This window comes from Nesoenas mayeri, assembly GCF_963082525.1.
Source record: "Nesoenas mayeri genome assembly, chromosome: 2".
Classification (NCBI taxonomy): Eukaryota; Metazoa; Chordata; class Aves; order Columbiformes; family Columbidae; genus Nesoenas; species Nesoenas mayeri.
In genome coordinates, this window is record NC_137543.1 from 159,589,160 (window position 1) to 159,609,839 (window position 20,680).

Here is a 20,680-nt window from a genome sequence, read left to right on the forward strand (position 1 = left end):
ATCATTGCCTATAAATGAAGTTGAGGGTGATCAGTTCTACTGCATATGTGTGTATATTCGATGTCTAACGTTAGGGGGATAATCCCATCCATTACATAATAGAACTTAAACTAAGGTAAGATGATGCCTTACAGGATACCTTGAAAGTTTTTGCAAAGGATCAGGATGTCCCTCAAGGGAGAAGTGGCAGTAAATGCTGGATTTCATAGTAAATGCTGTGAAGAAGCCTATGTATCAAGCCTCTCCAGATTCTTGGAAGGGTGAAATACCATCTTGAATGGAAGTAAAGAAACAGAAGGGCCTAAGTGCGGAGACCAGTGAACTGACAGACCTGGGGATCTGCAGATGAGGAAAGCGAATACTCTTGAAAACACAGGACTGAGTCTTTGTCTTTTTTTTTGTAATTAACATACATTACTGAGCAAATATACATATGTCCTACAGCTACCTCTCACCCTATTAGTGTGTTTTTGCAAGGCCTCTGGTAGAGCCAACCCCTCAGGGCAAAGATGGTCATGTTACCATTAGACAAAAAGCTGAAACAAACATCTTTATACATAAGCCATTACAAGTGTTTAATCATCCAAAGGTAGGGAAGCGATGTAGTCAAAACAAATGGTAAGACTCAAAGGAAACAAAAAAGCAGCTCAGGTGGAACTTTTTTTTTTCTTTCTTTACATCACACCACTATTTTATGTAACATTGTAAAATTTCTTTTTCTCCCTAAGGAAAAAAAAAAGATCCAAGTTTACTGCTCTGGAATTCATTTTTTTGCCAGAGAATTTTTCAACAACAGGTGGGTAGATTTGCAACACCTGCCAGATTGGAATGTTGGGGTCTTATTTCCAAGACCACAACAGTGAAATTTTGTTATCATAAATAAATGTTCAAGAAGCTATAACAGTTCTGACTAGATATAATGATTTTCCCCAGATTTTGGGGTGGAAGCAGATGCTGCTCCTTTCCCCTGGACCACGAAGGACCAGAAATAACCACTAGAGAGGGAGGCCATGAATGCAATCAGCCCACTCCAAACAGCTGTGGTTTTGTTGTGGAGTGCTCTGGAGGCACAGAATCGTAGGATCACGGAATAGCTGGGGTTGGAAAGGACCTCTGGACATCATCGAGTTCAACCCACCTGCTGAAGCAGGGTCACTTAGAGTAGGTGAACAACAGCTCACAACAGCAGTGGTGTAGTGAAAAAGAATATGAGGTGGGGAAGGACCCTCAGACCAGTTGCTCCCATTCACCCTGCCTGGACTTCTCATTTTACTCTCTCTGGCAGGATCCCGGTCTGAAGAGACCAACTGGGGTCACAGCAATGAAGGTGACTTTCTACCAAAACACACTTGGGTGTGGGAGATGGGTACTGAGAGGAGAATGCAGATGAACTGCTGCCTGGTGGTCCAAAAGGGAAGGTTTGATCCCTTCGGTTGACTCTATATTGATCAGACATCCTCAAGGGCATTTAGTATTAATAACCATGCTCACCTCTTGGCTACTTTTGCTCAGAAAACAATCATTGTGGGAGACAGAATTAAACTTTAACCCTCTAATCCACCTCCATATTCATATTTATTCAGTTATTTGAAGGAATGCTTAATGTATGTCCTTTGGGTTCAGAATGATAAATGTGAAGTCTGCTTAGATTGGTAGGCAGGTAGATGACTAACCATTTAGGTGGTGATTCATAGCTGGCAACTATAATGAATGGCCTCCCAAGATGATCAGATCAAAGTGAGCCACTTTGAGCTTAATAGATTTTGAGAGACAGATGGTACCTGGGTAAAGGGTCAATACAAAAAAAAATTAAACATATTTATCCTTGCCTTGCACCTTGTTGTGAGAATAATGTACGGTGCCATCTGATAAAGTAACCTGTTCTGTTAATCTCTGGTTATGGTTTCTCTCTAAGTCAGTTAATTGCTTTCCATTTTAAATGTTAATCCATAGATGGCTATCAATATTGACCAGATCATACTAGAATCTGAGACCTGTTTGAGCTGAGAATTCATGCTTTGCAGGATGATTTCAGACACAGGCCTTGATAGTTATATGCCCCTTCAGGACACAGTTAGAAATAAAGGACAGCCACCTTATTATAAACACAAGATTCATGAATTATAGAATAATTAAGGTTGGAAGGGAACTCAGAAGTCCTATGGTCCAATGTCATGATCAAAGTAAATCCAGCGTAGAAATTATATGCAGTTTTGAAAATGTCAGGCCTTACCCAGTAATTTTGAGCATATCAAAGGACACATTCAAAATGCTTCTGGTGCTTTCTCCTAGTGCTTAAACACCCTCCATGTTTAATTTGTATTTCCCTTGTTTTCTTCCTTCAGACTGCTCTTCTCTATCTAGCCCTTCATCAAGAACTATCACTATAAATTTGGGTCATTCTCATCTATCATCACCTTCATTCACAAGCACCACTTGTCTTAGGAGAAGACCATCACTAGCAAGGAGGTCTGGCTGTGAAAGTAGGTACCACACTAGAAAGGGAATTGGAGGGAAGATCTGTCTTCCTTTAAAGATGCTTTATCTGGAATCAGTCAATGAGAGATGCTGGGAATGCTGTACCCATGTGCCTGTGAGCAGAAAGTATATACTAAAGAACTGAAAGAAGACTCTGGAGACAAAGGTATGAAGAACCTCTAGGTGAGGTGTGATCCTAGAGATTGACAGAGAGTGATTGTAGCTCTAGTGAGTGCCACTGCTGCCGTCTGTTGGCTTCTCTTGGTGCTCTCCTATGAAAAGCCAAAGGTGACAGCTGTCTTCATTGGCCTAATAACGGAGTTTCTTTTGGTACTGAAACTATAATGAATATTTTTCCTGGGTTTCATATCATGCAGGCAATTATAAGGCTAGTCTTTATATGCCTAACAACTATCACCTTCGCTGAGATTTTTTTCATTTTCAGGTCTGGCTGTGACCTGGATAAGATACTGATGTTTTTATCCAACATTCAGTTCTAAAGGCCATTGTCAGAGAAATCAGAGGTACCACTTGAGGTGAATCCCTCACCAGACACCCTTTTGAAAGACAGGCTTTAATTAAAGACACGCTCTCGAGCTCAGTTACTGGATTGAATTCATCAGCTTGAACTACAGAGGCTGAAGAGACAATTCAGTAGTTTCTGTGAATCTATATTCTCATCTAAACTTACATAAGGATGAAATACCATGAATGCATATCCATGATTATAAATTATTAGCTTGTTATAAGAAAACTGATCTAGGTAGAATAAATTTAATCAGCTAAAAAAACCTAAAGATCTTTTTAGTGAACTGCAATAAAAATTGTCCGACAGGAGTTTTGTGGAAACACATTCTCTTCAGCACAGCTTCGTGCCATTGTATCTATCCTTGTTCCAAAGAAACTCTATCATAAATATATTTTTTAATCCAGTGTTTTGTGAAATTAAATTCAGTCTTGTGACCTGTGAATTGATAGAAAAATTTTTGAGGAGTATCTTGATTTTTGCAGTCATTGGAAAAAAGTTCACAACCTTCATTCTTTTTAGCTGACATTTAACACAAATGCATATATATATTTTTATTATGCCACTTTTCATAACATCTTAAATTCTGAGAAACCTCTCATTCTCAATTTTCTTGGAAATCCAGGGATGCTCTTTACCACACAGATTAAATTACATTTACATAATTTTGCCCTCTAGTGCCAGTAGATTTTCTTTGTGTCCAAAAAATTACAACTTTTTCCATAGAGTCTCTAGACAAATTAATATGAGTCAAGTGCCAACGGCCTCTCATGCTCATCCATGGCACACACGGTTTTCTCAAAACAGCTGCAGAACTTTTCAGAGATCAAGAAAACAAAAAACCCCTGTTCACTTTGTAGCTAAAGTGCTGCTTCTCCTTAGGTTCACTGGAATAATTTGTATATAATGTGTTAGCTTGAAAGACATTGATTTTCAAAATCTGAAGGATCATATTTCGATACACACTTGCTCAAGACGTGGCCCATCATGAGTTGTGGAAATGAGGGAAAGGAAGATGTTTGCACTCCCAGGTCAAACACCTGCTCTAAACTAAACTCGTCCCATTTCAAATTCTTTGCATGGGCTGCAAGTTAATAGCTTCACTTTTTTCCTTTCAGTGATCTCACTGCTGAACTGTCAGAGCAAATCGCTGCAAAATCAGGACCAAGAGCTTTCATGGTGATATCTTGTATTACCAAGGTGCTGTCTTCAGAGCACTGGAGGTGCTGCCTTCTCCACCAGAAACTCGGATCTATTCAAGCAGCAAAGCTGTGTCACTGCTCTGATCTGGGGCAAAAAGCTCAGAAGAAGAGAAACACTCTAAGTCCTAAGGAAAAGTTGTTTAAACCAAGGGAGGCTACAAGATGTTACAGAGAAAAAAACTCTTTTCTGTTCCTTTTTCCAGATTTCATGGACAGAACACTGACAAAAAGGCAGAAACTTTGATAACTTTCATCTGCAATCCATATTGTTTGAGCTCTACTACAGACACTTATTGGAAGTTTGTAAGTGCCTAGTGGTATCTGTATCAAATATGAAATGGTAGAGATGCAGCTGAGATCACAGCATTATTAAAGCTTTAAATTAATGGATCTTCTAACCTTTTTGCTTGTGTCATCATTAAGAGCAGGCCTGGCACGGTGTGGGATGAATAAACACTATTAAATGCATTTAAAGAACCCAACTCTGTCATAACTTGAAAACCTGCAGTATTTAAAATATGCTGGGAGCGCAAGTCATCAGCTCATCTATCACAGAGACAGGAATATTGGATTCACTGAAGAAATAATAATTCAACAAGCCTTCAGTGATATTTATAAAGATCTCAGGCTGCTGCAAGGCTACTACTTAGAGGTTATTTTGGATTTAGAGCAAAATCTGCTGTGGATCTCACTAAAAGTGCTGGTAGCTGATGTGGATTTAGTGGCATTACCTTCATCAACACTTCTCATAGGGATGTGTCTCTGAGAGCAACTGATGTCAGGAGAATGCAAATGATATTTCGGTTCTTCTCATGTTCACATGCACTAAGAAATACAGGCTGTTTCATAGCAGATAATTGAGGAAAACCATGTGCTGCAAATCTAACGGAGCAGTAAATGGGTATGGCTTTCACTGCGTAGACATGGAAGTTTACAGTAAGAAAACAGACTTTTGCTGTGCTGCCAGCCAAGGCCTCCATATATGCCCCAGCTGGCAATGTAGCTGTACAGGACTTTGTCTTCACAAGGGGGCAAGGCACAGTGTTATTACAAGGGGGCAAGGCACAGTGTTATTACAAGGTTTTGCGATGTGCTGTGGCCTTCAGAATGTGATCTGGGAAGCATAAGCTCTTTTTAGAATGCTCTATCAGTATGTGGAGATCTGGGGAGCATAGGCACTATCAGAAGGGAGAGCTTTTTAAATAGTGTGCTATAAGATGCAATTATTTTTCTCCATGATCTGATTAGAAACCCAGAAAGCCTTGAAAATTCACTAGATTTGCTACTTGTTTCTAAGCTGTGCAGAGCTGAAGCTAAAAAAGAGCAGGAGATTTCACCCTTTAAAACCTTCATGATATTTGAAAAGCGTTGCCACAGTACATTAAGATGAGTCCAAGGTCCTTTTACAGTTTTGAAACAGACAATGCTACAGTATTTGAAGGGTTTAGAGTTATGTTTTATCTCAAAGAAGCACTTAAGAAGTTGCCATGGTTTAGCTAGTCAAGTGGAAATTGTACATTTTATGTAAACATATGGCTTCAGGGAGGATTTTGTTCACAAATTCATCTATTTGTAGGTGTCTATATGTGAGCAGAGTGCCTAGGCATGTGTTAGAGTCAGTGGAGAGCTAGTCCATACTGTCAATGAAGACTAGAGTTTAAGTGAGCAAATGGAGGTTTCTACTGTACGCTAAGATGATTAAAATAATAATAATAAAAAGCCTGTATTGACTGGCTTGAATAAGTGACATTGAAAGCTTGTGCCATTTGAGAAGCCCCCCTGTAACCCACTTGGCTTCCCACTTCCAAGTCAGAAGGTGTGGATCTTCTACAGATCTTATATCATATCTAGTAGACCCATGTGGATGTCTCAGATAATTTCTAGCCTCTGAAGTGACACTAGATATCTATGTTTAGGGAAATGAATCAAAATCATCTACATCATCCAAGCTGTGTGTTACCCCTGAACTGACTCCCAGAAATGCCCATTCAAACTGTAATAGCAGTGTGATATAGCTGAGAAAATCACTGTTATGGAAATAATTCCAGAACTGCTAGTAGATTGTTATCAAGGCCTAGAAGAAGTACACGAGGTGACTCATCCTGCCTTTCAACAAGCCTGATTATGTCTGAACTCATTTAGGTTATGGGAGATGGGAAGTTGGCTCATGGCCTTGGACACAGAACTTCAGACTACTGTGCTGAAGGAGATATTTCTCCTACTACAAGACAGCTGAAAGAATCCCAGAACAGATAAAAAAGTGAAAGCCTGGTATGAAGAGCCAACTGATCCTGGGCCAAGTCCAAAAAATTGATGTGCACGAGTGTAATACAAAGTCCTGACTGACTATGAAATGATGTCTCCCAGGTTCCAGCCCCTCATGTTCATTGTGACACCAGTAGAAAAAAGAAAAAAAACCCAAAAAGATAGAAAAAAAGCCTGCTGTCTACATGGAAGATTCGCCTTCTGCGTTGACAGTGTAAACCTGATGAATATGACAAGTGCTACTGAAGAAACATGTCAAACTTCTGATGCCTTTAACCTCATCAGATTGTGCAGCACATTGGCTCACAAAAGAAAAAGAAAAGTATAGTTGCAAAGCAACTGAAATATATGACAAGGTTTTGAGGTAACTGTAGTCACAGTTAAGGTGCCCATGCTTTTGGGGAAAGACTTCACCTCCATATTTATTAAGAAGCAAATGGAATTTATTGAAGGGAAGTTTCAAAGAGAACTGAAGACACTCTGCTGCCAGTATATAAAAGTAGCATGGGCCTAACCTGAGAAGTGTTGCTTCTGGTTAACACCACCTTGGAATTAATGAAGAAGAGAGAAAATGAAGAAAAAAAACCAAATCAAACCAAACAAACTGAAATAAAACCAAAACCAACCAACTAAACAAAATAACACAAAACAAAACCAAACAAACAAACCCAGCCAAAACCAAACTGCTGCTTCATTGGCTGAGGTCTAGAAAATGTTGCAGAGCAGCTGGGTGAGAAGACCTGTCCATTCTTTCTCATAGCACCATACAGAAATCAATGAAATTAAGAAGCACCACAAAGAAAATATACAATGATACAGCAGGAATAATTACGGCATGGAATTAATTTCTGCAGAGAAACAAATTTTAACTGGACAAAGCTGATGCACTTAAATGCAGGTAAATGAGACACTGGCAGTATAAGTGGGGAAAAAGTTATAAATCTCTCACACTTTGGGGTTTAAGTCAAACACTGAGGGATATTAGTGAAACATTTATGACTTGAGTAGCAGCGGCTAAAATTAATTCTGAGAAACACCACCAACTCTGTCCTCAGTTCTCTTTTCTGAATGTAACAGGTATTGATCACTGAGAGATAGATATTCACACAGAAAGACTGACTCGTTCAGAGATAGATATCCACACGGAAAAACCGACTCATTCAACTCAGCAGGGAAATCTCGTTATAAAAATGAGTCACTTGCAGCATATCCTTAACAAGAGCCCAGCTCAGAAGTAATGCTTCTGTATGCCCAGAAATCATATTTGTAATTAATGACAAAATTCAAAGAAGTCGGAAACTGAAGAACAAAAATTTTATAATCTCTGAAGACTTATTTTCCTCTGCCCTGACCTCCCAGGTAATAACCCAAATTTGATAAAGCTTTGTGAACAAAGGGCACCTACAAAGAGAGCTGGGAAATTCAGATGCACATTAAGAGAAACTTTTGCAAGAGCAACAGACTGATGAGACTATGACCCCATGTAAAAACATCTCACGTCTATAATCAGACATTTAAGTAGGTTCCACCTCCCAAGAATTAATTAGACTGACAGCAGGGGACACTACTTACCTCACCATTCAAGAAGCAGTAAAATACTGACACAAAGAAACCCTGGAAAGAAAAGAAAGCAATCAATTATTAGGTATTTTACCATGGAGAACTGGGGATGGAACTTTATCCTGGGATCATTCTGAGTATAAACATAATTTTGTTGAGATCATCCATTTCTAGATAGATGAAATCTTTAACCTACAGCTTCATGAGAAAATACTAAATGTCTTGCAGCTCTCAGGTGAGATCTAAGAGTTAGAATCTACACAGATCTTCACTGACAGAAGGAATTGCCACTCCAGCTGTGCTAAAGTTCATCCACAGCCTCCAGTTGTCACCCCAGAAGGGCACAGACCCCTCACAGTCCCCCTCACCTCTACGCAGATGTCTCAGACACTATGGGGCATGTCAAATGGCCTTAGACCATCTTGTGTGGACAAGTGTACCATCAGGTTGCTTATGTTCATCTGAGCTGAATTGCTCCATGGAACCTGGTGACAGTAGTGACTGGATCCCTGTAATGACTGCAAAGACTGTGATGACTACAATGGGAGCTCAGATGACAACAGGATGACGGTTTCATCTCTAAACATGTGAGTGGGGTCCTACCCATTTTGCTTTCAGCAATGGACTATAATTATTGTCACCATAATGGACAGATTCCTTGTGCTTGCTTTCTTACAAGCAATGTAGCATTTTTGGAGACACTGTGAATCAGCAGATAAAAAATACAATTAATTTTAAGGAATGGAAAATGTGGATTGCTTCACTGATAAAGGCTAAAGTTCCTTTCTTTGTAGATTAAAAGGATCATTTTTCATTTTGGATTTTCAGTTTCAATTTCTGGTGGGATGCACTGTGTTTCAAAGCTAAACATGCAATCAGTAAGACTAATAATTCAAAGCTCAAAACTTTTGTAACCCATAACCCTAGATTTCATTTGATAGTGTGTTTGTTGTGAATTTGTGTTGAATATCCTGGGTATCAGAGTGCTTGCTCCTGCAGGTATCAGAGGTAAAATATTAATGTGAAACATAGTTCTACCCCAGGTCAAGAAGGTCTTTAAGCAGACATAAAGCGGTAGGACAGACCTAAGCAGAAATGTGTGGCTAAACACCATTCAAGACCTTCATTTTCTTTTGATTTTGTGCTGAATACAGAAAGCTGGGGTAATTACTCAGGTTCTACTTTCTTTTACATCCTGGCAGAACTCCTGTTAAATTCAGGGGAAGGTAGAGATAGGGAATGAGTTCTTAGTTATTATGGTCTGATGGCTGAGGAGAGCTGGAGTGGGAGGCTGGGGAAGGTAGCTCATGTTTTAATCAAGTGAGCCCAACGGGTAGGAGTTGTCTCCCTTTGCTTTAGCCACATCTAGTCTAAGTCTCAGCTCAGTTGCGCTCTGTGGAGAGGCACCTTGGGAAGGTGATTCATCATCCTTTCTCAGGCAGTTTAGAATAGGATGAAACATCATCTGTCTCCATTGACTTTAGCTGGAGCCCAGGTGAGGGGCTGTAGCTATAGACTGAACATAGTTCTCATGTTAATGGAGATTAATCCATCCAGTACACACCTGAGAGGAGATCACTTCATATGACATGCTGATATATCCATTACATAAACATGAACAAAGCCGAGCAGTTTCATTTATTATTTCTACCATGGATTTCATTGCCATAAGTTTAACATCTGAAAAGCACTCAGGACCCTTTCTGCAGTACCTGATACCAGCTGTAAACTTGTTCTCTTACCTGAAAAGACTGCAGGAAGGAATTGAAATAGATGAAGACGATCTGGGAAATGTCATCTTCACCGGGATTGACAAAGAAGAGCATATAGGTGATGCCTAGAAGAGGCAGAAGAACTAATGTTGCCTTGACTGCCTTCCTGTGGGGAGCAAAGAGAAAACAAAGTGAACACAGGAAAGAACAACTGTGCTCTCTGAACCACTCTAGAATGACTCAATCCAAACAAATCACTCTTGTGGAGAAAAGCGATGAATCTCAGAGGAATTCAGAGGGAAGTGAAGTAGCTACATTAGCTAGAGAGGGAACTTAGGTGCTACCTGAAGACATTTTAGCACTTGCACGTGTCAAACAGGGAGTATCTGAGAAGAAAACAAATTGGTGGCCTAAGACATGTCTGCTCAGGTCTGTCCAATATGTACAGTCACTGAAGGAAAGGAGAATTTTGAAACAGAAATTCATGTCGACTTCTGTCCAGTGTCTAAGACAGGTGACCAGAGATAGGGAACACAAGTGTTCTCTGTGGGTATCTCCATCTCTTAAGGTATGCTGCAAGGGCATTTGTAGTGGAAGCCTGTATTTGCACAATATCCAATTAACTGAGCTTTTTTTCCAGGAGGATATCCAAGTTTTAGACACTTCTCACCCCATCTGGACAGGAATAGCCCCAAGGTTCATCATCACCTTATTGTGTAACCTGAGTGGATGCTCCTAGAGTCCTCAGACAGTGAAGAGTCAAGTTTCTTAGAGCTTGGGATAGGAGGAAGCCTGATCCATCTGAAAGGCTGAATAGAGTTTAGCAGGGGAGCATAGAGTGACAGCCTCTACTTTGGGTTGTGAAGCTACAGGTGAGTTTGTTAGTGAACACTTCCTGACCAGTTCCTGACCACCTGGAGAAAGGTGGGTGTTCTGAGGAAGCCTTTGCCTTTGAATCCTGCTATTTGTCCCCACACTCTGAACTCCAGGGGACAAATGGGATCATTTTTTGCATCAATCCCTTTCTCTCTTTTTCCTCCAGACCATTTCTGTCCTAGCAATGAGGTTTGAATTAGGCTCAAACCTCAAACCTCAAGAGTCTCTGCAGGCTCTGTGAGTGATTTCTGACACCGCAGGGTGATGTAATAAGTGCACAATTTAGCTGCTGACCAGGGCAAGAATGCTGTGCCCATGAGACCAGCTCTATGCCCATCTTTTGATGCTGTCTGGAGTGTAAATGCGCTCTGTTTCTCTCTGCAACACCTGCACAACCAACACAATTATGGCTGACTTATAAATAATAAACAAGCTGAAAGTGCACAATGAAGCATAAGTGCTTATTAACACGATTATTAGGGGCTAATCTTAATTATTGGTGCTATAACACTGTCTTGGCATGTCAGCTGCAGAACAGCACGTCGTGCTCCACACTGTAGAAACACAGAAGACTGCAATTTCGCTTATTCTTTCTGAATCTCTTTATAACGCCATAACAGGTAGACAAAGACAGGCAGGTAGGCAGGCAGGGGAATACAAAAAATTTTTGTGTCAGGACAGAATGACAGTCTTAACAAAGTAGCTGCCACATCATTTAATACTTGCTTAACAAGTGTTTGGACTATGCAGCTTTAGAGCAGTGAGTTTTGCCCCAGGCCTTCCTGGAATTGTAATGATTTCTATTTAGGCTGTGAAAAAAAGAAGATTCCCTCGCAGAGCTTGTAGTAAGGATAAGATCATCGTAATCTGTTCAAGGACGAAGACAGCTACATTAGATTGCCTCAAAATCTAATATCTCTATGCTCCCTGTAAACGGCAGCAGGGAGAAAAACGTACTGAGACTGGTATCAGTGTTTTTCTTTTTCATTCTAGTTTTAGTTTTATGGCATGAGGTTTGAGCATGAAAAGGGGATATGTTTCCCCTTCATTTCTCAGGAAATGTGCAGGGAAGAGTCAGAACAAGAAAATCAGACCACTGCATTAATTTCACATTTGTCCCCAAACCTCAGAGAGCGTAAAAAGGAAGGAATCAAGCCCCACTACAACAGCAGAACTGCCTCCAAAGCCAAGAGCAGGCTTTATATAATAAATATTCTTGTGTACACACAGGAATTGATAAAGTTCCTATCCTCACTTGAAATTGAATCCTTCAGATTTCATTGGAGGGGGGACATTTCATGTGTGCTTTGGGGTGTGTGCAGCCTGAAGGTGGTGAAGAGGCTGGTGGCCATGGCAGCTCACATGTCTGTGCCCATGTACCAAGGCTGTTTGCAAAAACAAACACATTGTACGTTACTGTCTGAGCTCACAGAGCAAGAAAGTCACCCTCTGAGATCAAAAGTGGCTCGTGGAAAGAAAAGTTGGGACAAGGACGAGGCAGGCAAAGTGGTTCTTTGTTAGCACCATAAACAGCAAGAAGCGCCAGCTGACTTACCTGTACTGTATTGTTTCTGAAGTGGTTGAAGCTCTCAGCTTTGTCATTAAAATCCTAACTATGTTAAATAGAAATACAAAATTTATCTGGAAAAGAAGGAAGAGAGAGGGAAAAATAAAACCATTGAGTCAAACAGCGGCCTAAAAGATGTGTTACACCTTAAAAGGCACATTTTACAGTTCAAATTCAATTGGAAACAGCCTCTTGGTTTTACCATTGCTTGCAACAAACTCAGTATTTTACTGGAAATGTCAGATTATTCCGTAAATATTCAACCACTATTAAAGTTTTCAAAGCAGCAATGAAAATGGAGTACAGAATTAATGATCCCAGAAGGAACTCCGTCATTTCCTGGGTGCTACAATGAACTAAGGGTGGGATTTATTTGACTATTTGCATCCGTTTCTGGCTCGGCTCATCCAGGGCTCTCTGCATAGCAGATTTGGCAGCCCTGTATTGTGTCGATAGGGCAGGTGTTTGAAACGACCCCCCCCATTCCACAGTGATGGTTGTGTAGGGCTCCCCAAAGCACACGACTGCATTGCAGAGACCTGAATGTGAGCACTCCATTTAAAACACAGCAGATGAATCATACCTGAAAAATGCCTGGTTTGTTTGTTTTTCTTTTTTATTTCATTGTCTTTAAAGGTGAGATGATGGATTTGCCACTTCCCTTCTTAATCTGCTGAGCTGGGTAATTATTATTTCTGTTACAATCTCACCGCTGAGAATTGAAATTTGCTCTAATTACTGTTGTAGCATCTGCTGGCAAGTTTCTTACATAAGTTTCCTCTCAGTGTAAACAGGAAAGAAATAAAAAGAAGGTTCTGATTTGTAGACTGTGATCAGCAGAAGGATTTGGCACCTAGAAGCAAATTTTGGGTTGCTTTCAACACATAAGATAGTGTAGCTTGCAAACACTGATCTGTCTCAAAACTGTCGCTGATGTACACTCTCAGAACTGCAGAACTGCTGCCTCAGGACTGCTGAGGTCAAAACCCAAGCTCGTAAGAAGATATTTATCTCACACCCATTTCCAGAGTCCCAGGGCTCCTGGCATTTTGCAGCCTATGAATAGAACAATTCTGTGATTGATTTCCGACTATTAACGCTGTAGCAGAGCTGCCAATTTCAAGATGTTCTCAAAATATCCTCCTTTTATCTATTTTTTTGTTGTTGTTGTTGCTGTTTTTCCCGTGCAATGTGTTATATTTCAATGACTATAGTATCTTGGCATCCATCATATCATTCCCTGTGGTTACTGTAGCATGATTTATAACAAGTGGTGCAATAAGCACCTGAACAGACACTGGGAGACTGGCAGTGTTGGGAATCATGTACATTAAACAGTTATTAAGTGAGATACAACAATGCTGCTCTAGGAGTTAGCATGTGACATTTTTGAAATGATTTTCTTAGCAGAGCAGGGCCTTAGGGAGTATAAGAAATAAATAAAACAGTGCAGTTTACATAGTTGTTATTGCTAGAATTGTCTTTATTATATTTAAGAGCTTGAAGTCAACTGGTTCTTGCTTCATTTATCAGAGACAAAACCAGCTTCACATCACTGGTTTGACTTGAATCTTAAACTCCTGACACTGATAACTGCACCGTTCCTCAATAAAAGAAAGAGAAATGTTCAGACAGTCTGTACCGAGGGGGAGGTGGTTGGGGTGGCCTTTATTCACAGGAAGAAAACTTCCACCTCTGAAATACTGCTAACAAATCTTGAGGTTCTTCATTAGCTCAGAGCCGGGTTTGGGTTACTTCTATTGAGGATGCAAAATAGGCACCAACCCAAAGCTTGCCACTTTTGCTATCATAATAGAAGGTGCCAGATGGAATTAGAGACCCTTAAGCAAGGGCAAGTTCCAAATATAAGCACGACTAATTACATGGGATTAACATGATGAACTGGACTGGAGAAAGCATTTCAAGTTTCATGAGTCGTAGTCTGATGTGATAGCAGGGAACTGGAAATTCAAATGGCCACGGGCTGCATCAGAAAAATTACTGATTTTGATATTTTCTGAAATTAAATTGCAGAAGTCTGATTCATCAGTCCAGAAGGAGAATTGCTAGCTGAAATGTTTAGGAACTGCTTCACTAAAAATACTCTTCTTCTATATAAATCTATTTTTCATTCTCCCACTCTTTCCCCTAAGCTACTTCCATCCAAGAGTTGCAGAAAGAAAGCAATGGTGACATAAGGGCTATGGTGGCACTGGTACCTGTGATGAGGCTGATAAGAGACCACAACTCTCTACAGCAGCAACAAGAAGACAGATACCTTGCTGCTTCCTTCTAACAAGATGCCCAGGTGTCAGAAGAAAGCCTGCTAGGGACATTATTTCTATAATATTTTCTAGGAGAGAGGAACACTGATGCCAGAACAGGGGGACCAGCCACTCACCCTTACTCCCCTTGCTAGTTTAGGCATTGAATATGCTCCTCGAATAACCAACGGAGAAAAATAGCTACTTTTACATTACAGTTCTTCCTTCTATTTTTATTGTTTACTTCAGCATGAGGTGACTCCCCCCACTTTGAAACGTCTCTTTGTGTGACTTGCATAGACAGACCTGTTGGGAGGGCATATATTAATATTATAGGGCTCTATCACAGGGCTGCAATTAGTTGTCTAAACTCAATCATTGAGAGACATTTTTGGTGCCTGACCTCAAACTACTACTTCAGAACAGCATGGACTTTCTAGAGGAGCTGTATCCTCTCCAGACCCATGTGGGGCTGATAGAACATCTGAAAAGGTGCTGTGAACCTACATTTAGGCAAAAAGATCTCTCCTCTGTGTTAGGTTAAATAAAGTCTATCTTTATAGTCTTAACATTTCCCAACGGAACAGCTGTGAATACAAAGTCACATGGATTTTTTCGAAAAGCATGAAGTTACAGAAGAAGACTTCTTTGGCTAATGGTCGGTGACCTTAACCCATTTGGCATTTTGGTGTTACAACAATAACAACTGTTTGTAGAAAATATGTTCCACTGCTCACCCAAGGCTCCAGAAACAAATCCCAAATACCACCTTACCTAACTGCAGAAATAAACTCAGTCCTGGGATTTTTATGTCCTGGTCTGATAAACAGCTGTTCTGTAAATAGCAAACCTGGATCCAAACTCCTCTGGATTCTTAGGAAGGGTCCCAAGTTTAAGCTGTTCCAGACTCCAGACCTGACATTTAATCATACAATTATACTTGGCTAACATTTAATAAATGAATTTAAAATGCCCATCAAAGCCTTGGTAGTCACCTAAGGACAAATGTCAGAGCTGACACCCTGTCATCTGATCACCTTGATGTGTAAAGAAAGAACATGATGGCAAACATTCAGTTGACATTATACACCAAGTATGGAGTCCTGGCTTTCAACAACAGACAACTCTGAGGACATGTTAAGACAGGCTTTAGAGACTCATCTCTGTGTCTCGATGAGCTTTTCCTCCCTGAATGGATCTAACCCAGGTATCCTACCTGAGTTTGAACTGAGCGCAGCTGTGTCTGTTGAGGATCTGTGACATTATGTTATATGAAAGCTTAAAAATGTCTTGAGGCACCAACATCAAGGGTTCCCTTTTGTCTCTTTGAAGGTTTCTATGGGAGATATTTACAACTTGAATAGGATAACCTCTCAAAGGCAGAGCTTAGCAAGTAACAAATCCCAAGGCAAAAGATGCAAATGTGATAACATCAAAATACTTATTTCTGGTTTTGCCAACTAGAAACACATTTCAGTGTGTTCAATTTCGATGACTTCCTTTAAAATGACACTTCATTTCAGAAAGATATTTGGCTCAGTAGGACCTTTTAGTAGGTCCTAAAGAGGTCTAATCTGAAGATAAATTTTCACAGCATAATTAGATGGATTTTTATCGTCCGTTTGTCCACACTGAGCCTGACACCACAGTTCACAGGGATGATAACTTGAGTTTATCAGGACAAAAGACACAGTCTGGGAATGAAACAGGGAACAGGCTGCTGCAGACAGCCTACAAAAGCTGAAGTCTTTGAAAGGAAAATGGAGCTATTTTCATAGCTGGAGAGAATCCATACAGTTCTAGTGGCTACCAGAATGATTGCGATTTACAGGCAAGGAAGATGAAGCCTCTGGTGTTTATTCCTTATATATATAGAGAGAGTAAAGTTTCTAAAGAAGAAAGATCTTACTACTGCAAAGTGAGTTTTCCTATAAAAGAGCCCCCATACTGTATCTAGGAAAGCACACAATTATTTATCAAGGACATTCTTGTTATTATTGGAGCTCTGTGCCAACAGATTAATTTCTCTCAGAACTGGACAGGTCTAACAAAACCCACACATTGGTTCCATAAATGGAGACTGATGAATAGAAGTAATGATGACAGGGAGTACAGCCTTTTTATTTATCTTTAATCTCACTTGATATTTTTATTCCTTTCTGTTTATACATGTTTTCTACTTCATATTGTAAACTAGAACTAAGGATTTTTCCCTTGATGTTTATTGATAAATAAAATTAATCCAAAGGTGATGTTTTGAGGACAGAATAAAACAGCTTATTCCATATTCTCTTACTTATATTTATGATGTGGTAAGAATATCCATATTGCTGGAATAAGATCCTCTCTAACTACAGAGGAGGAAGGAGTAGTTTTCATATCTTGCCAGGGCTTTGGGAGATTAGTGTTTCCATTTCTAAATTGAGATGAAAATTCAGAGCCCCAAATTTGAGTTATAAGCTAGTGATCCAAAAAACATTTGGACGACCTGTTTTGACACTGTTATAATCTGAACATAGAAACCCAGAAGCTATTTTGAACCAAAAGATACTTTTCAGCGAAAGACTTTTGTCATTAAAAATTTTGGTCATAAAAAATTTCAGTCATAAAAACCAGCTCCATTTTTTTCTCCCTTAGTGAGATGAAATAGCCAAAATATTCCAAGATGCACATAAGAGGGAGCTCAGACTTCTTTGCAGTTTTCCTTAAGATCAGGAGTTAAATAAGAAATCTTTATGGTCTTTTCCTCTCTTTTGAGAGTTTAATGGGCAATTAGAATTTATTTTGATAATTTCTGCTTCTTATTTTATGCTTCACAAAAAGCTTGTGCTTGTGTGCTTCCCAGAATTTTTATCTTCTTCACTCCCAGGAAATGTAAATATTATTCTATTTAGTCTTCGCATTTTTATGCAACGTGGTAAAATCCACCCCAGGATTGAGTAACCCAAACTGGCATCAGAGCAGTCATTTCAGCTGAAGCATTATACACTGGCATCCTGACCTCAAATTGATAGTCTGTCAGTTTATTAATGCCTTGTTTTAATTGTTCAGTTGGACTGTCCTGACATGATTCTCAGCCAGGGCCTTTTATCACAAAAGTTTCCCTTTCAGAAAGAAATTATGAAAAGAAAGAGACATTGTAGGAGTGTACATGGTACTGGAAACCTTGTTTGACACCATTGACTCTACAGCTACAAAATGTAAACAGGAAAACAGTAATAGCAATGACAGCAGAATTTGAGATTAAATTCTGGAAGGACTGTAATCAAATTAGCTTATTATCTTTATCTCATGTATAGCTATGACAGCATGCTTGCAAACCAGTGAAAATGATGATAAATGTCTTGTAAGAAAAGCTCAGAGATGTCAACAGTTTGCAGGTCATGAACCTTGCTAGTTTGATAGGAAAACTAAATTAATCAACAATCCAGTGGTTGAAAAAGCAAACAAATGAACAAAACCAAACCAAACCAACCAAAAAACAACAACAACAACAAAAATCAGATAGAAAGGAGAAGGGAAAATGAAAAAGATATACCAATATTAATAATAAAAAAATATTGTCAGTCTTTAAACAGAACAATGCAGAAGTGGAAGCAGAAGTGTGAAGACAGCAGAAACTCAGAAAATATTCAGAGATGCAATTATATCAGCAAGGAAGTAATTTGCACACAACTAGGGGATACTTTTCAGATAAAACAAAAATGAAATGCATACAGATACATACGTAGGTAAAATGCTTCTATATATAAAATGGAAAGTGAACAAACCTTTGTAGAAGATCAAAAGAAAGGAACTTTAATAATGTGGACTGGAACACTGTGAGTGGAGAATTACAGTCAAGCAAAGGGAAGTTGAAGATCAAGATTAAGATGCGCTACAGATTTTATCTTATTTGGTAATATCAGAAAGGAATGGATTCCATAAATATTGGCTACGTTGCTTAATAAACTTATTTTCCCTGCCTGTAACACCTTTAAAGACAAGTTGGAAAAAATGTGTGTAAGAGGATGGTGTGCTCTGTAGAAGGATAATAATCCAAAAGCATGGAGAAGTGTATTTCACCAAAAAAAGAAAATATGCATGAACACTGTACAGTATCATCACACTGATAAACTAGGGCACAGGATGGGAAGAATTATTAAGCCAAGTCCTATATCTATTGTAAACAGTTGTACTGAAGCATCCTTTGTACAAGTGGCCACTATTGAAGAAATTGTTACTATTCCTTTCCTTCTATTGGAAGATAGATATTGGACCCTACTTCTGTAAATGCTAGAAGTCTTAAATATGTTAATGGTCATTCATGAAAACGTCCTTTTTGTCCACAGCACTATTAAAATTAATTAACTCTCCTCTGTGATGTCCTTATAAAAAACGTATCTTTCCACAGTCTTGGTTTTGGAAAGCTAAACAAGCTCAGATATTTATGGAAACTTTCCCCATGACATGGTCTTCCAGAACACTGGCCAGTGTATCACAGTATCACAGTATCATGTTTGGGATTGGAAGGGACCTCAAAAGATCATCTAGTCCAATCCCCCTGCTGGAGCAGGAACGCCCAGGTGAGGTCACACAGGAACATGTCCAGGTGGGTTTTGAATGTCTGCAGAGGAGACTCCACAACCCCCCTGGGCAGCCTGTTCCAGGCTCTGCCACCCTCACTGAGAAGAAGTTTTTTCTCAAATTTAAGTGGAACCTCTTGTGTTCCAACTTGATCCCATTACCTCTTGTCCTATCATTGTTTGCCACCGAGAAGAGCCTGGCTCCATCCTCGTGGCCCTCACCCTTTATATATTTATAAACATTAATAAGGTCACCTCTCAGTCTCCTCCAGTGGTTGGTATGTATGGGGTAATGCTATATCTCATAACCTGAAGGACAAATTCTTTGCAAACTCTGTAAATAAAATAATTTGTAGCAATAAAATATAAAGGTGAAGAATGATACAGTTTGCAAAATCCTCTGAAAGAGTCAGCGTGGGGACACAGAAGAACCAATTGATAGTTTACTCAGGTTTCTGAAAGGAATTTGAACTTTTTTCTACAAAGGGTCCTATAGAAATTTGGCTGCTATAGGTTTGGAGGGAAGAGTATAATGTATAGAAATATAAGAAAGAAAGAGTGGGAATGTATATAATCTGTTTTCTCAAATGAGAGAGACCACTAGCAGTTCTGTGCTCTTTTACATAGACCTTTGTGTATCTATAAAGGGAAATGAGGAGCACACTGACAGATTTTAACTGACACTAAGCCGATTCAGGATAGTAAAAATAAAAGCTGTTTGCAAAGAGCTGTATAAGGACTCACAATACTAAGTGACCAGGCAATAACATGCCATATGAAATCACATGATATAAAGGTGACACAATGGGGAAGTAAAGCAATCTTAACTTTACATGAAGAGTTATGAGCTTTGGGTATTTTCATTCATAAAAGTTGGAATTACACTAGATGGCTCCCTGAAAACTTCATCTCAGTTCTGAGTGGCACTCAAGGAAGGAAACAAAAAGTGTTTGGGATTACTGAGAAAGAAAAGAAGATAAAACAGAGAACAGAATACTGCTATGAAAATCCATTTGTGTGGTCACACCTTGAGTACCGGGGTAAGCTTGATCTTGCCATCACAAAGATGCTACGTATTTAATGATTAGCACATCATAAAAAGCACTTCAGTCCACCTGTCAGCTGTCTCCTGAGCAAAATTCCACATTGCAATAAGGATCAGCCCATCGTCTTAAGAACACTTAACTCTTCTACAGCACTTGTCATCCAGGGATCTCAAAGCATTTTGCAAAGGAAGATAAGTATCATTAAACTGCATTATAGCTGGGGAAACTGAGACCTAGAGCATCAATCTAACTTGTTCAAAAGTAAATAGCTGATGAAAGCAGAGACAGAAGTGAACTGTTCTTCCTATCAGCTCAGACACCCACTATGCCAGCAGTTAATTGATTGTGATGAATTATTTCCAACGAGACCCAAAAAGCAGAGGTGAGAAAACTGTTCAGTTCTTAAGCACAAGGGAAAAAAAAAATCTATTAAAGCTGAAGGTAAGGTTTGTAAAAAAAACCAAAACAAAACAAAACATATATATTTGATCTGCCTGTTTGAAAACCTGAAAATTTAATACAATTTTAGCTCTGAGAAATATTGCAAAGCAGTTCATATCTGGGGTCAGTTCACAGCAGTAGTTACTGAGAAAAAAAGCAGCTCAGTTAACTGCTTCTG

The 20,680-nt window shown here is 39.4% G+C and overlaps 1 protein-coding gene across 2 annotated transcripts in view; it reads right to left on the minus strand.

Moving 5' to 3' along the window:
• CRHR2 (corticotropin releasing hormone receptor 2) overlaps nucleotides 1-20,680 on the minus strand; it is a gene marked incomplete at both ends in the record, with an annotated part of 147,920 nt that overhangs the window by 5,995 nt on the left and 121,245 nt on the right. For both annotated transcript variants that reach the window (XM_080339519.1, XM_080339520.1), the window contains 3 exons: nucleotides 8,044-8,085; nucleotides 9,774-9,909; nucleotides 12,175-12,260. In XM_080339519.1, the coding sequence (XP_080195645.1) occupies nucleotides 8,044-8,085; nucleotides 9,774-9,909; nucleotides 12,175-12,260 (264 nt within the window). The remainder of the gene's footprint in view (nucleotides 1-8,043; nucleotides 8,086-9,773; nucleotides 9,910-12,174; nucleotides 12,261-20,680) is intronic.